The 16,240-nt window shown below is 37.3% G+C and overlaps 1 protein-coding gene across 1 annotated transcript; it reads left to right on the top strand.

Moving 5' to 3' along the window:
* The first annotated feature begins 897 nt into the window (after nucleotides 1–897).
* thop1 (thimet oligopeptidase 1) lies at nucleotides 898–14,016 on the top strand. Its single transcript, XM_056266571.1, has 14 exons — nucleotides 898–1,008; nucleotides 1,758–1,964; nucleotides 3,531–3,679; nucleotides 3,975–4,082; nucleotides 4,178–4,280; nucleotides 4,887–5,047; nucleotides 6,394–6,529; nucleotides 7,442–7,808; nucleotides 8,921–9,122; nucleotides 9,207–9,393; nucleotides 11,884–12,012; nucleotides 13,437–13,573; nucleotides 13,658–13,820; nucleotides 13,854–14,016. The coding sequence occupies exons 1-13, from the start codon at nucleotides 996–998 to the stop codon at nucleotides 13,817–13,819; spliced, it is 2,061 nt and encodes a 686-aa protein (XP_056122546.1). The 5' UTR covers nucleotides 898–995; the 3' UTR covers nucleotide 13,820; nucleotides 13,854–14,016.
* The last annotated feature ends 2,224 nt before the right edge of the window (nucleotides 14,017–16,240 follow it).

Below are 16,240 nucleotides of genomic sequence, written 5' to 3'. Positions count from 1 at the left end.
GAACATCAAGGTCTTTGTGTGTAGCTATCAAGTCTGCAACGTTTTCATGAATTTTCGAAATATTTTCTAGATTAGGGCTGTGGATAATGACTAAGATCTATACCATTCAAATAAATGGACAAATGCATTACACAAACTTTTGAGGACAATTTTATAAGAGAAAAATTGTTTGGGTTTAAAGGACTAGGCTATTAATATATATATATATATATATATATATATATATATATATATATATATAGGCCGCTATATTCACCGAAATTGTTTGTTTTTATGTCACGTTGTTTAATAAAAAATAAAATGCATTTGAAAAGTAGCAAAAATAAATCGTGATGGCATAGTAAAAAGTTTCCAATTCAGTTTTCATTCAGTTTGAGCTTAATTTAGCCTATCAAAAAAAAAAAAAAAAAAAACATCTTTGAAATCTGCTAGGCGTAATAAATAAATCAACCCCTGGGGTAGGCCTATGCATAAAAGCTGACGAAACCATAGAAACCCATAAACTCACTGGCACAGAATTTCAGAAATGTTCATTACAAAATGACTAGGTAATTAGGACATGCAAGATAATTGATTAAGTAGCCTATGAATTCTTTCTTTAATAGGCTATTTAATATTTCATATCAGTTGAGCAGGATATTAGTTTTGATTATAGAATTTTAAGTTAAATCTAGTGTAATTGAGTTTAGATAGATAGATAGATAGATAGATAGATAGATAGATAGATAGATAGATAGATAGATAGATAGATAGATAGATAGATAGATAGATAGATAGATAGATAGATAGATAGATAGATAGATAGATAGATAGATAGATAGATAGATATGTGCGTTATTGGTCAACAGCTCTGTTTATCATAAGGTTGCAGAAGTCTCTGACCAATCGTGAGGTCCACAGAGAGTCATGTGACCGAAGCAGGAAGAGTGACTGAGCGGCTATTATAGGTTCTTTGAATCGTCGCTGATACACGCGGTGTTCTCACTTAGTGGAAAATGGCACCTACAGGTAAGTTAGCTATGCTAATCTTCAGGAGCACATATTAAACCACTAGAATAAAAGAAACTGAACATAACTGTCTGCTGTTTAAACGAAGCTTAAGTAAAAACCGACGTGATGTTTGTAGCTTATTAGCGCAGTGTGCTAGTATTCGGTGGGTCAGCTGTGAAGTTCGGTCAGCTGGTGCCGCTCGCCATCCGGTTCCGACAAGTGAAAACACACGCCTTTCGTCCCACAATGACATGACAGGGCCCACTTCATATTGCCGGAGACTCATTTATCTTCATGATTTCTCCTTTCACAAATACATATCCTCAATATTCTTCTAACGCTCATACGTTATTTATAATGCTGGCTCAACTTAATTAGATATGTCATGTTCACGTAGAGCAAGGTTAGCTGGTTAACCTTTAAGCTCTAAGATTTAATAGCAAACTCATCACACACCCTTAACAATATGATTCACAATAACTGTAACCAGCAGAATCAGTGTTTATAGCGCGAAATGGGAATTTATAGAAAGGTCTTTCTGAATTTCTATATCATCACCCGGTGGTAGAACAATATAACTTAGTCCTAACCTAAAAGGTAAAATCATTTACCTTTTTTACAATTTGTTGATGAATATGTTGTTTCAGGAACAAATTTCAACAAGTGATTTATTAACAGAACACCTTTTTAGATCCACATTTAAGTTCAATACGATAACTCATACTTTTGTATTATTCAATCTAAGCATTGTCATCTTCATTGTTCAGGTGAAATTGTGTTTGGCTCTGGGGATCGGGTCTGTGATGACAACCGTTTTCGCTGGGACCTCACTCCTGACCTGATCCACCAGCTTACTGAAGAACTTATTGCCAAAACCAAAAAGGTGTATGACACGGTCGGCGTCCTGGACATTGCCAGTGTCAGCTATGAGAACACCCTGAAGGCCCTCGCTGATGTGGAAGTAGAGTACACAGGTAGAAATCAATTTAAATGTTACTATTATTATAAAATAAATATTGTTTTGCCTAAAGAAAATAAAGCCTGGGACCAAGTGTTGTACACAAATTGATGTAAATATGATGTAACACTTACTTAACACAACATTTACTGATATTTCACTAATAATTAAAACATTTATTGACATAACACTTCTGTTATTTGGTTATTCGGTTGTTGTTTGTTTCAGATTACTTTTGCCCTAATAGTTCAGCCCTGAGGTGACATTTACACAGTAATATATACCAGGTTTTTCTATCTATCTACATTTGAAAGCTCCATCGAAAGAAAGTCTGAGTGTGCAGAAAGCTGTGTTCAGTGGTATACACCATTCAGCACTTTTTGCATAATGACACGTCGACCAGCCTGTGCGCTTCCCGCTGCGGTTCACCATTGTTAAGGTGTTGAATTAGCTGAATTTGAATTCCATTTAAACAAATTATAAATGGCCCCTTTCATTTCTTTTCCTTTTTCTTTACATTGTTTATAGATGGATATAATGTTGATGTTATGTTGAATTTTGAAGACTATGCATATAATCTAGAATAGGTATGATGTATCGGCCAATAATCGGAATCGGTTGATTCCGGTTGCTAGCCAAGGTTGCTAGGTCCGTGCTTTTTCCCCCACACCAAACATTTGTAGCACACCTCCCATATAATAATAATTGCAAAGAGCTTTGTTACTTCTGATAAGAAACAAAGTCTCTGCTTTCAAATTCTCTCCAGTTTGTCATGAAATTCAAACAATAAATGGCTTTCCTTCCACTTTAATTCAAGTTATAACATGAAAAATGTCACTTAACCTTTTATTTACCTCAGGAAAGTTAACCAATGTTCACAATTTAGTTAGCTATAAAAAACATTAGAGAAGAGCTTACTTATTGTTAAATATATATTTTTGCTTGAATATAGCTGTCGTGAATACAAGCGTTTATATAAACTAGCCTACCTTATGTGCCAACTGAGTTGTATACAAACATTTCAGTTTTTAGTTGTGTAATTATTATGATAAAAAATAACCTCTAATATTATAGTACTGTACCAAATGAGAGTGTTGCCTGTATAGTTTGAGCATTAGTTGGTAGAGATTGTTTTCCTTTAGAAAGTATCGGTGAAGAAATTTAGTATTTGTGCTATTTGGCGATATGACCAAAATTTTATTTTACGATATGTGTAATGTTATTTCACAATAACAATATATATATATCACGCTTTAGTTATTTTTGCTTTAAATAGTTTTTATATCCAAATTATTGATACCATTGAAATGTCATAAATCTTATCAATTTCAATATCACAAAAAATGAATACTAGCCTAACTCGCATAAGTAAAAACTATAAAGCTAACTGAAGACAGGTAAATAGTCAGAGATAAATTAGTAAAATATGAACAAAGAAACTAATTATAAGCAATAGGGCTATAAACTGCAAGGCTTAACGCATTCAAATAATAAGCTTTCATGATGGTGCAGCACGGGAATAGAAAGAGACGATAGTCCAAAATTATTTAAATTTACTTTTTTTTTTTTTTTTTTTTTGCAGTCCAGCGGAACATGCTGGATTTCCCTCAGCATGTGTCCCCCTGTAAGGACGTCCGCACGGCCAGCACCGAAGCCGATAAGAAGCTGTCAGAGTTTGATGTGGAGATGAGTATGAGGGAGGATGTTTATCAGAGAATCGTGGCTCTAGAGGTGAGCAGGGACTGAGCACTAGCACATGTCTCTCAGGAACTAAACGCTAGTATCTCTCAGGGACTGAACTAAGCTCTGAGGAAACCTGTTAACTGACTTTACCAAATAAGTCACATATTAGTGTGTTGATACACCAGCAATGTGCATCATTTTATTAGCCATGAATGATATAAAAACAGGTAAAGATGATGTAAGTGTAAAACACCTTCTCTAAACATCTCATCATCCCCTAGATTTTATTTAAAACTTTTATAGTTTTATTTTTGTTATCTTGTCTTTTTATGTGTTTTAACAGGAGAAGCTATCGGATGAGAGTTTGACACCCGAGGCCAAGCGTTACATGGAGAGACTCATAAAGCTTGGGAAGAGAAATGGCCTCCATCTTCCCAAAGAGACGCAGGAGGTCAGATACTAAGATCTAACTTTCAGTTTGCTGTGTAACAGTAGCGCAAACACTCTCTTCTAGCCTGTAACTGAGATTTGTTTTCCCTGTAACAGGAGATCAAAAAGATCAAGAAAAAAATGAGCAATCTGTGTATCGATTTCAACAAACACCTGAATGAAGATACGACTTGCCTGTATTACTCTCGAGAGGAGCTCGGTGGGTGGGCAGAGTACTTTCCTTTTAGAGAGACACTGAAGATCAGATTTAGTGCCTCTATAAGGCAGTTATAGTCATTTTAATATTATAATAGTGTAATGCAACTGTGGGTGTAAATAATTGTTTATAACATAGGTCATCCTAAATACAAAACTCTGTATTTGCAATGTGCAACTTCAAAGCTAGTCATTTTAATTTAGTTAAACGTTAAAAGTTACTATGCCAACACTTAGAGAAAAGTATTCAGTATTTTTTATTGAATTTTAATTGATTTGATATTAATTTTCTCACTTTGTTTGCTCTGAATCTGAGCATTGGTAAAGGGCATTCAAAGTAATTTTCCATGTCAGAAAGACTATTGATTTTTAGTGACCGAGACTTTTGGCGATTTGACAAAATTGAGCTGAAAACAGAGCTGAATTTGACATGCTAATTAGGCGACGACTAAAAAAAAAAACTATATTGAAGGTAGTTTAAGGGTGCATTAGGTGCTGCATCATTACTGTTCCTACAAAACAGTAAAAAAAAAGAAAAGAAATGATCCACATGGACTCAAATGAATCTGTGAACCATTTATTTATATAGATGATTTTGCTTTTTTTTTAGGTGGGCTCCCTGAGGATTTCCTTAACTCTCTGGAGAAGGATGAGTCTGGAAAACTGAAGCTCACTCTGAAGTATCCTCATTATTTTTCCACCATGAAAAAGTGCTTTGTCCCAGAGACACGGAAGAAGTTAGAGGAGGCTTTCAATTCGCGCTGCAAAGAGGTCAGACATCCCAGAAATCACCTGTAACCATAATTAGAATGTTACCTGAAAACACTGGTGATGCTTTAAAATAATGCTAAGGGACTGTTCGTTTTTTATTTAAGGGGCTACCGGAGGAGTTTTGAGATCTATAGTCAAAATAGACTTGACCCTCCCTTCGCCAGCAATACATTTTTCTATGACCCTCTAAAATGATTGTGAAAAAAGGCATGACCCTCCCCGGTAATTTATTGATTACTGGTTTGCGCTTGGCAAAGATGTTCAGATATCTCTATACCTAGTAGACCTACACCAAACGGTCATTTAAAAAGGGTCCTGTACAGGGCTGTACAGTGCGACATATATCTATGAAAAGATTGGTCTGTGTGATGAATAAATGTCCCACTGTAGCACGCGGACGATACAGTTTTGTAAACTCCGTTACTTGTGTTTGTTTTCAGACATGATAACAGTCGTTTTATACTTATGCGATATCACGATTTTTGATCGTGGATGATTTAATGTCTCCACGTTCTGCTTTTGAAGAAATATGGTAGTATCGTGCTACAGCGCACATTCTATCAGCTTCAGTTCTGGCGCCTCAAGCTTGGTTTACACTCGCCGCGTCTGCACGAGTGCGAAGGTGCACAAGGGCCCATTTCGCTTGGCGGTGTGCACGGTAGATTTTGTAACTGCGCGCGCGGCTCCGCATCCAAAGATGCACGACTTCGAGCCGAATCTGGCCAAGCATATAGCCTACGTCTCATCACACCGGCACCCAGTTTGTGCGTCTAGTAGCTAGTTGCTTAAATTTACAAAATGAGCCTACAATAGCAGACATAAGCCCTCTTAATTATGGTCCATCTTTTATAAAAAATGTTCTCGAAACTAAATGAAAATGTTTAGTGAAATTAGAAAATTGGTAAGTTATTGTTAATTTAGTTGTATAGGCTATGTTCTCAAATTCATTTATTTTGTTCTAATGTAACAAGTAATAATCTCAAGGTTTACTGCTTTACACGATTCTTTCGTAGTGTGGTTTTGGTGAAGTGTACTAAAATAAACATTCACCTGTGTACCTTCTTCTCACCGCTGATTCCTGGTGGTTTAGAGGGAAATTACTCCGAGTCGCCTCCTGTCGCTTCACAAAATAGTACAATGGCGAGCGCGTCAAATATAAACGCCTCGTCCGTTTGGGGAGGTGCGCGCGCAGGCCGCGGACTAAAAAAAGTTGGATGACCCTCCCCTCAACAAAGAATAAAAAGACATGACCCTCCCCTATTTTCCTCCGGTGGTCCATTCCATAAATACCGAACGGTCCCTAATGTATCATTTTAATAATGATATTGTAATGATTCCCCTGATAGGAGAACTCTGCTATTCTGAAGGAGCTTGTAGAGTTGCGCTCCAAGAAGAGCAGCCTGCTGGGCTTCAGCACTCATGCTGACTTTGTGCTTGAGATGAACATGGCCAAGGCCTCCAAGAAGGTCGCAACTTTCCTCGGTAATGACTGCTGTCTTTACATAGAAATGTACCAGATGTAAAAATACGAGTCTCATATATATATATATATATATATATATATAATATATATAATATATATAGAGGGCTGTTATATATATATATATAATAGAGCTGAAATTCTTTTAAAATGCTGTTATACTGAGTTAAAGCAAACATTTGAGAAAATCTATTTATTTCTTGTAGTAATTTAAAAAAAAAGAAATAAATACTTTTATTTAGCAAGGATGGTTACAATTAATCTAAGGTGAGAGTAAAGGTATGTACAAAAGTGAAGGATCATGTGACACTTGAAAATTAAACTTTACCATCACAGGAATGAATTTTTCATTTTCAAATATATTAAAAACAGACACAAAGTTCATTTTAAATTTATTTTAAAAAATATATATATTTTTTAACAATAGTTTATTTGGTAACACTTAACAATAAGGTTCCATTAGTTAATGTTGGTTAATGCACTAACTAACAATGAGCAATTCATTTATAACCGTTCTTATTAACTAAAGTTAGCAAAGATTAATAAATAAACAACTGTTCAGGTCTATTAAATAATATTAAAAATCGTACATTTTAAAATCTTCCCGATCCACTGACATTTGTTATGACATCTGCTTCAAACATTACAATGGTCATAATAACTTTTGTTAACTCTACAATAAGTAAATCCACTTCGCTTGCTAATTACTCTTCAACAGCGATGCAATAGAAATATACAGAGCTATCGCAAAAACTGAAGTTCAAACACAATATTCTAAAGATGGCTGTGCGCCTGTTTCTCTGGTGCATAAGGTCTATAGTTAACAAATGGAACCTTATTGCAAAGTGTTAATTTAGTACATAGTTGTGCAATTGTGTTTAACCCTTTGTTCTTTTTCCCCCTGCACACTTTAGAGGATCTGGCTCGTAAACTGAAGCCCCTGGGTGAGGAAGAGAGGGCTGTTATGCTGAAGCTGAAGGAACAGGAGAGCCAGAAGCGAAATTTGCCCTTCACTGGAGAACTCCATGCCTGGGACACGCGCTACTACATGACCCAGGTGGAGGAGACCCAGTATGCAGTGGATCAGAACCAGCTAAAGGAGTATTTCCCGATGGAGGTGGTTACCAAGGGCCTTCTGGACATCTATCAGGAGCTGCTCAATCTCACCTTTCAGCAGGTGGAGGGAGCAGCTGTCTGGCATGATGATGTGACGCTGTACTGTGTTAAAGACCGCTCCTCTGGCCAGGTGGTGGGCCAGTTTTATCTGGATCTTTTCCCCAGGTAAGCACTCATACCTGGTTTCTACTGAAATTGTCCTGGTGGGGATCTGAAAATCTTTCATTCTTAAGAATACAACTCTTCTTAACTGCTATCTTATATTTTTTATAAAAATATGTATTCCTAAAAATGCTTAAATCCTCGAAGATAAGATATTGTGTTATGTCAAATATATACATATTTGTAGTAATGTTTTAATACTAGAAATAAGGATGTGCTCTAGTATTGCTCTGAATTGACACCAATTATCAATAATGTAAAGAATGATTGGTCATGACTTTTTGCAGAATTCAAAATTCAGTAACCACTCTACAAAAAGGAGTCAAATAGGGAACCCGTTTTTTAATTGTTTAAATGCAACATAATTTTCAGCAGCGTTCAGCAGAAGTGAGAGCACCCATACACAGGATGTGTATAAGGTGCATTTAAACACACGAGGATGCATTGAGAGGTGACTTGTGCGGACTTGAGACAGCCAGGTATCCCAGAATACATCTCTCCCTAACCAGCCAGCGTCAATAGCAGAGGAGAACCCGCGAAATTTAAAAATACTACTGTAATTGTGCCACGAAATGTAGTTTTAGGAGTTTTCAGGCGAGAATGTAGTTGTTTAAAGCTCAAATCTGTGGTTTATTTTTGCCCCCGGGAACAATAAAAGTTGACACCATTATGACTAAATGTTTTCTTAGAAGTACTAAAGAAAGGTGGTGTTTGACTCTGATTAAGCGTATCCATAGCAGACTGGCATAGGACGGCAACATGTTGGATTTGTTTTATGGAACATTATGGGATTTGAACTGTTCCTACCTGTTTGACTTTTCCCTACCTGACAAGGGAAGATGTTTCCTCTAGGTAACTTTTTTTTAAACAGTTTTTTTTTCTTCTTCTACTTCATAGGCAGCCAAGTTTTATTGAAAGCCCATTTTGCTAGCGGTGAAGTGTCCCTTTAAGTTATTTCTTAAGAAGGCTTTGGTGAAACTGGCCCCTGTATCCTGAGGGTGGACAGGCAGCTTCAGTGTAGTATTTCTGAGATTTAGAACCCATTTATATCCTGAGCGCAGAGCTTCAGTGGCAGTTCAGCTAGATTAATCGCTAATTCTCCATTATCTCTGTAGGGAGGGGAAGTACGGCCATGCTGCATGCTTTGGCATGCAGCCCGGCTGTTTGCTCCCGGACGGGACCAGGCAAATGGCTGTGGCTGCCATGGTGGCTAATTTCAGCAAGCCCACCGCTGACGCTCCATCCCTGCTGCAGCACGACGAAGTGGAAACATACTTCCATGAGTTTGGACATGTGATGCACCAGCTTTGTGCTCAGGTCTGAATCAAGGCTTTCTGTCATTTAGGCTGCAACTAATTTGCACTGTGTGAAGATTAAATATGGATGTACTTTTTTGTTCAGACTGATTTTGCAATGTTCAGCGGGACTCACGTTGAGAGGGATTTTGTGGAAGCTCCGTCTCAGATGTTAGAGAACTGGGTCTGGGAGAAGGAGCCACTGCAGCGCATGTCCAAGCACTACAAAACAGGAAACCCCATTCCAGAGGAGCTTCTGGACAAACTTATCAAGTCCAGACTTGCTAACACAGGTGACCATAGACAAAACAAACAGTGGTGGTCATTTTCACAGACGACAACTTGAACTGATCACCTGCTAGCTACAAGTCAACATGAAACACACGATTATTTTTTCGATTAATCGGATAAAAATTTCAATTTGATTTTTTGTTTATTATAACTAAATAAAACCCTAAATCAGGGTTGTGGCGAGCAGGACGAGGCCGATGGACGTGAAAGATGCGAGACCGGTGCGTCTCACAGGTGTCGTTCATTATCACTCACGCCACCGGCCTCGTGCAGGTTCTCTCACGTCCCTCGGCCTCGTCCTGCTTGCCACAAGGGTATTTATGTGTACTTTAAAAAGTGCAAAAGCCACACATTGAGTTTTACTATTATCAATATTTGCTTTATTTTTAATAATAATTGCTGATGGCAAGTTGACATCCATGATTAATGTAAAACTAATTAAATTATATCCAACATATGTTTTAACAATTTTTGTTAAAACAAATTTACACAGACATGTTGTTCAGATGTGAAGATATAAACCAAAAACATCTCAAATATATAATTTATTTAATTTTTATTTAAAATTATTTGAATTATAAGGATAATTGATCAAATAAATATAAAAAGACTGAAAACAAACAGGCTTGATTAAAAGGACAGAAAAAATGATGCATTAGTGCACAAGCATTCGCTGAAAACCACTGAGTACAGTGACTAAAAAACAATCTTTTACTGCTGCTGTTATTAACTGCCTTTATATTTAGTGCTTCACTTTGTAAACACCGTTTTAATTTAACCTATTTCTGTGGTAGCGCTATTTTAATCCATCACTTATGTTGCGAGCGAACTGATTGCGCAACCTGATGCTCGAGACAGACATCCCAAGTCTCGCGGAAGTTCCGGAAGTCACCCGCATATTGATAGCGGCTCCCTGATGCCCGCAGAGCGCGCATGCGAGACAGAAGAGACTGTGCTCCAAACATATAGACTGTAAAAAAGATCTCGGTCTCTGCGCGCACGGCAGATCGGCGAAGGGAGAGAGACCTTGCGTGTGTCTCATGAAGAGCAGCGCATGTAAGACAGAGAGCATCATGATTGGCCTGTTTCAACCAATCACCAGTAAACGCTCCCCGTGACGTAAGCAGACCAACTAATCGATAATGACATTCGTTGACAACTATTTTAATAATCGATTTTAATCGATTAAATCGATTAGTTGTTTCAGCCCTACTGCACATGACTATATTTTCGTCAATTAAGTCCAAAGGAATATGTGACCCTAGACCACAAAACTAGTCAAATGGGTACATTTTGAGATTGAGCTGAATGAACAAGCTTTCCATTGATGTGTGGTTTGTTAGGATATGACAATATTTGGCAGAGATAAAATCTGGAATCTGAGGGTGCAAAAAAATCTAAACATTGAGAAAATCACCTTTAAAGACCCACTCCGATGAAAATAATGTTTTTCTAGGTGTTAACATGTTCTTGTGGCATTTTTCTGATGTTAGAGGACATATCTTGAGAAAAAAAGCTCAAAGTTGTATTTCTGAGTATTTCTACATTCAAATGGCTGTGAATCAGTAGCAGACGCTAAAATGCCGGCTAAAATAGACTGGAGTTGTGACGTAGTAACTCCACTGGGCGTCTCCACACGCGACGTCTTGGAGTGAAATAATGATCGGTGATCGGTGATAACTTTGATTAACTTCGGATAATAATAATTAACGTGTATATAATACTGTTGCCCCACCGGTATTGGGGGTGTAAGCTAAGGGGAGAGACAGAGCTCTCAGCAACGGGCAGGGGGAGGGTCGTCTCCGTGCCAACGGCTCCACCCACAACGCTACTGCAGCTCTGCTGAAGCGAAGTTCCAGAAAACGGCACAGGTTTTGTGATTTTGGCTAAAAATGGCATAATCATAATTTAAAGACCACTGGGAATGTTTAAAAATAGCTCAAAATATGATCGGAGTGGGACTTTAAAGTTATCCATTTATGTTCGCGATTGTGCTGCTTTAACTCACAAAAATAAATGTTTTATATATTTACGGTAGGAAATTAAAAAAATATCTTCATGGAACATGATCTGTAATTAATATCCTAAAGATTTTTGGCATAAAAGAAAAATCGATAATTTTGACCCATGCAATGTATTGTTGGCTATTGCCACAAATATACCTGTGCTACTTGTGACTGGTTTTGTGATCCAGGGTCACATTCTGTCTTTGTAAGCTGTTTATTTCAACGTATTAACACTGAAACGACTTTCCTTTTTTGGCTGACATCTTTTTATTCAACCCCTCCCTTACAACCACAGACTCTGTTTTGGTTTGTAACACTTACTTTTCACAATTTAAGCAAATCCTGTATTGCATTTTTTTCATCTTTCTGGTGAGATTGCTGTGGAAAAATGTCATCCAATATTCACAGATTTCAATATCTATTAGAAGGTCTGTCTTTTAATAGTATCCTATTAATAGTATTTAAAGTATCCCCCTTGTTTTTCAGGGTTGTTTAACTTGAGGCAGATTGTTCTGGCTAAGGTGGACCAGGCTTTGCACACAAAGAATGGGCTCGACGCGGCTGAGGAGTATGCCAAACTCTGCCTGGACATTCTGGGAATTCCTGCCTCACCAGGTAAAATGAGATTTGGGTCTAGTGTCGTCAAAATATTCGGTACTTCGGTACCAAGTCGGTACTAAAAAAAATTAAACGTCACGGTACCAAGTCCCGGTGGTACCGAGTACCCAGTCAAACCCGGTTCTGGATGCGCATGCATACACGAAGGGCGTGAAGTTGCGTCCGCTTCATGAAAGCGCTGAGACATGGCGACCGGCGGCGCTGCTGACGTGGTGTCTGTGTATATTAAACTGGAAAACGACTATTTAAATATGAACCCTTCATGTTCTGCTTGTCTCTGTGTGAATGAACGGCGCAGACGCGCGGTTTCATTATACGTTACCTCACACACACACACACACACACACACACTGAAGCACGACGTGACGCTCGCGCTGTTTTCAGTCTCTGCTGCCTCACGATATAATGACATGATTCACGATTCCATTCATCTCAGAGAGTTACTTCATGAGCATTTTACTTAACCGTTTCATTTGAGAAAAACTATCGTCATATCATACACGCACAGAAACTCAAAGGTCTTCACGGCAACCCGTCAAAATAAAAGTTTGGTTTAACTTAAAGACATTGACAGAAATAATTATATTAAGCTACTGTACAATAGATTTAACTACGTCTCCATTAATCAAAGATACTACTACTAATAATAATAATGTGTGCATAGAAGGTTGCTTATTTTTCACTTGACTTTTTTATAAGCAATATTTCTCAATATCATCAATATTTTCGTTTAAACAGCATGTAGCCTTCAATCCTTTCATAAATTTACCATCATAAATAATAAAGTCATTGAATTTAATATATATATATATATATATATATATATATTTCAAATAGTTAAATAAATTATAAAAAAAAAATTATTCAAACTGATTTTGCTGTGGTACCGAAATTGGTACCGAGAACCGTAACATTTTAATGGTATCGGTACCGACTACTGGAATTTTGGTACCGTGACATCCCTATTTGGGTCACGGTAATATAGTACAACTCTTTTCACAAAATGAACACACTGAGGACTTACTAGTTAATTGTACATATTATTACCACTTGGAATGAGGATAATTTGACTTTTTTATTTTATTTTATTTTTTTACTTCTGTGTGTGACAGGCATAAAGGGATGATCAACCAGAATGTATTTTTTGTTCTTAGTAATACAAAGCAATATTTACTTATACTGTATATTTATGCCATGCACAGTAATTTATACAATGTAATTTATAACATTTATACAATGACTTTCAGACTTTTACAATGTTGTTTAATTTTATTTCACCTATAGCAAAATTGGCACAAATATTAAAATGAATATTTGTAAGCGTCATCTCTATTAGCAGAATTACATTTCTAAACTAATTTTAAAACTGAATGCAATTATTATTACCTCATCAATACCTCATTACCCCCGTGCTCTTACAGGGACAAACATGCCTGCCACCTTCGGTCACCTGGCTGGAGGATATGATGCTCAGTACTACGGTTACCTGTGGAGTGAAGTCTTTTCCATGGACATGTTCTACGCCCGTTTCAAACAAGAAGGCATCATGGACCCTAAGGTTAGCTTAACCTTCAGTGCTTGTGAGTCCTGTGCATAAATATGCCTTTTGCATGTCTGCTCATGTTTCTGTGTTGTTAAACAGGTGGGTCTGGACTATAGGAAGTGTGTTCTGAAGCCCGGAGGCTCTGAGGATGCTGCTGACATGCTGAAGAAGTTCTTGGGAAGAGAACCCAAGCAGGATGCATTCCTTCTGAGCAAAGGACTCACGGCTGATCTGGAGTCCGGGACGCCCTGTGCCTGCTGACTGCCTGAAAGTTAGGCTAAGCTGTTAAAGCCTCAGACTGATACCTCCTAAACAAATCCCAAAAAGCTCCTTCACTAATCACACTTTCTCCCAACCCTGCACTTGTGCAAAGAGCTTTCACTATGGATGTTTGAAGCATTGGTTTAAAATTGAAAATTGTATTGAAATATGTCCAAAAAAAAAATCTCCAAATGACACTCTTGTTGCGTTTTAACTGTTTTCTACGGAGCTTAATGAATCCCCTATGGAAAATGCCAAGGCACTGCTTCAGTGCACTCATAACATATAATTTGGCTGATGTCACACACGGGATACCAGTTACATGATTCACAACAGATCCCTAGGAAAGTATTAACTTAATATTGGATGAATTTCACCCCAAAATCCAAAGAATTAAAAACAAAAAATTATATTTTGCATGAAGTGAATTAAGACATATTAAGCACATTTGTCCCCATGAATAAATACATATGTATAACATATTCTTACAAACACAGAATTAATAAATAAATACAGTGGTAGCCAAATATTAGAATGGTAAGATTTTTTTAATAACTCACCAAGGCTTCATTTATTTGATCCAAAATACAGCAAAAACGGTAATATTGTGAAATATTTTTACAATTTAAAATAACTGTTTTCTATTTGAATATATTTTAAAATGTAATTTATTCCTGTGATCAAAGCTGAATTTTCAGCATCAATACTCCAGTCTTCAGTGTCACATGATCCTTCAGAAATCATCCTAATATGCCGTGCCGATTTGCTGCTAAAAAAAAACACTTATTATTATTATTATCAGTGTTGAAAGCAGTTGTGCACAATTTCTTTTCAGGATTCTTTGATGAATAGAAAGTTCAAAAGAACAGCATGTATCTGAAATGGAAAGCTTTTGCAACATATTAATGATACTGAAAATTCAAGCCCAATTTATACTTCTGCGTCGAACTCCCGCCGTAGCTACGTCGTAGGCTGTGTGTAGCGCGCGTACCCTTCGGTGTACCCTGACGTGTCGTGCACCTCTCCAAAAATGTAACAGCGCGTCAATTCTACGCGGACGCAAGCGCTGTGATTGGTCTGCTAGAACCCCTCCCTCGGGTTTCACATGTTCCCTCTGTGTGCGTCAACGCGGACAACGACGCAGAAGTATAAATTAAAACCAACGCGTAGTCTACAGCGTAGAGGCTCCGGCGTAGGTCCGACGCAGAAGTATAAATCAGCCTTAATTCAGCTTTACCAACACAGAAATAAATTGCATTTTAAAATATATTCAAATAGAAAACAGTTATTTTAAATTGTAAAAATATTTCACAATATTACTGTTTTTGCTGTATTTTAGATCAAATAAATGAAGCCTTGGTGAGCAGAAGAGACTTCTTTTAAAGGGACAATGTGTAGGAATTTCTCCCATCTAGCGGTGAAAATGTATTTTGCATTCAAACGAATTGTGCTCTCCAGCGCCTCGCTTTTTCAAATGCGCGTTGCATCTACGGTAGCCATTATGTACCAAAAAGCTATGACAGGATGTCTTCTAATAGCACTTCGTCGAGTGTTCCTTCGGCTGAACAGGTTTGTTATTTCAAACAAACAGCATCTTGACACAACGAACAAACGAATGTTACAGTATGAATTACTGACTCTGAAAAACATGCCTTCTTTATTCGTTATATTTTCTGAAGTACGTGCATTGTTAGATATCATCATCAACTTTTAACTATAAATGTTCATCTGTCTATAAAATAAAGTACACACCCAAACAAATGAAAAAAGCTTGTAATTAAGACTGTAACATTGACTTACCTGTCGAGAAGAAAGCAGGACTTCAGCGTCTCTTTTGAAATCTTTCTCCTGCATTAGCTCTATCCACCTGGAAAAAGCTATCCCGACATTAACTCGTGTTTTTTGTAATCTCCGGTCACGTTTCCTTTTACGATCTATTTTGGACTTTTCTGGCGACGAGGATTTGCAATGCAGCCTTTTAAACTTGCCGGGGCAGTGACAAGCGCCTCTCACTGCTCTGCTCCTCCGTTTCTGCTGCTTTCAGTCACGTGACGCTGGCTCTGAACGAAACACGTTGTGGAAACGTGTTGGCCTAGTACTTTTGTCCCTCTCTGCTATTATAGTTTTTCAAGATGGCGGAACTACATGGAAGCCTCCGTGGACCTACCCATCCCATGAATATAAAGATGATAAATTCTTCGTTTACATAAGTCAGATAATTGGCAGAGGTATTTGTACACCTTTGAGGACATATTTATGAATAAAAATATTGATTTTAAATAATAAAATACATAAAGTACACATTGTCCCTTTAAAACATAAAAAATCGTACCGTTCTAATAATTTCGGCCACAACTGTATATCATATATAATTTAAATTGTAATTAATTATTAATATAACAATAAATATAATGGTAGTGT

This window comes from Rhinichthys klamathensis, unplaced genomic scaffold (genome assembly GCF_029890125.1).
Source record: "Rhinichthys klamathensis goyatoka isolate OS25496 unplaced genomic scaffold, OSU_Roscu_1.1 h1tg000249l_1, whole genome shotgun sequence".
Taxonomy (NCBI): Eukaryota; Metazoa; Chordata; class Actinopteri; order Cypriniformes; family Leuciscidae; genus Rhinichthys; species Rhinichthys klamathensis.
The sequence above is the reverse complement of the archived record's forward strand: the minus strand, read 5'-3'. Positions and strand labels throughout refer to the sequence as shown.

Bases quoted from the DNA above. Each gene is read 5' to 3' on its own strand.
- thop1 (XM_056266571.1), top strand. The intron at 4,281-4,886 runs GTGGGTGGGCAG...CTTTTTTTTTAG, and splicing joins TTACTCTCGAGAGGAGCTCG to GTGGGCTCCCTGAGGATTTC. The intron at 6,530-7,441 runs GTAATGACTGCT...TGCACACTTTAG, and splicing joins GAAGGTCGCAACTTTCCTCG to AGGATCTGGCTCGTAAACTG.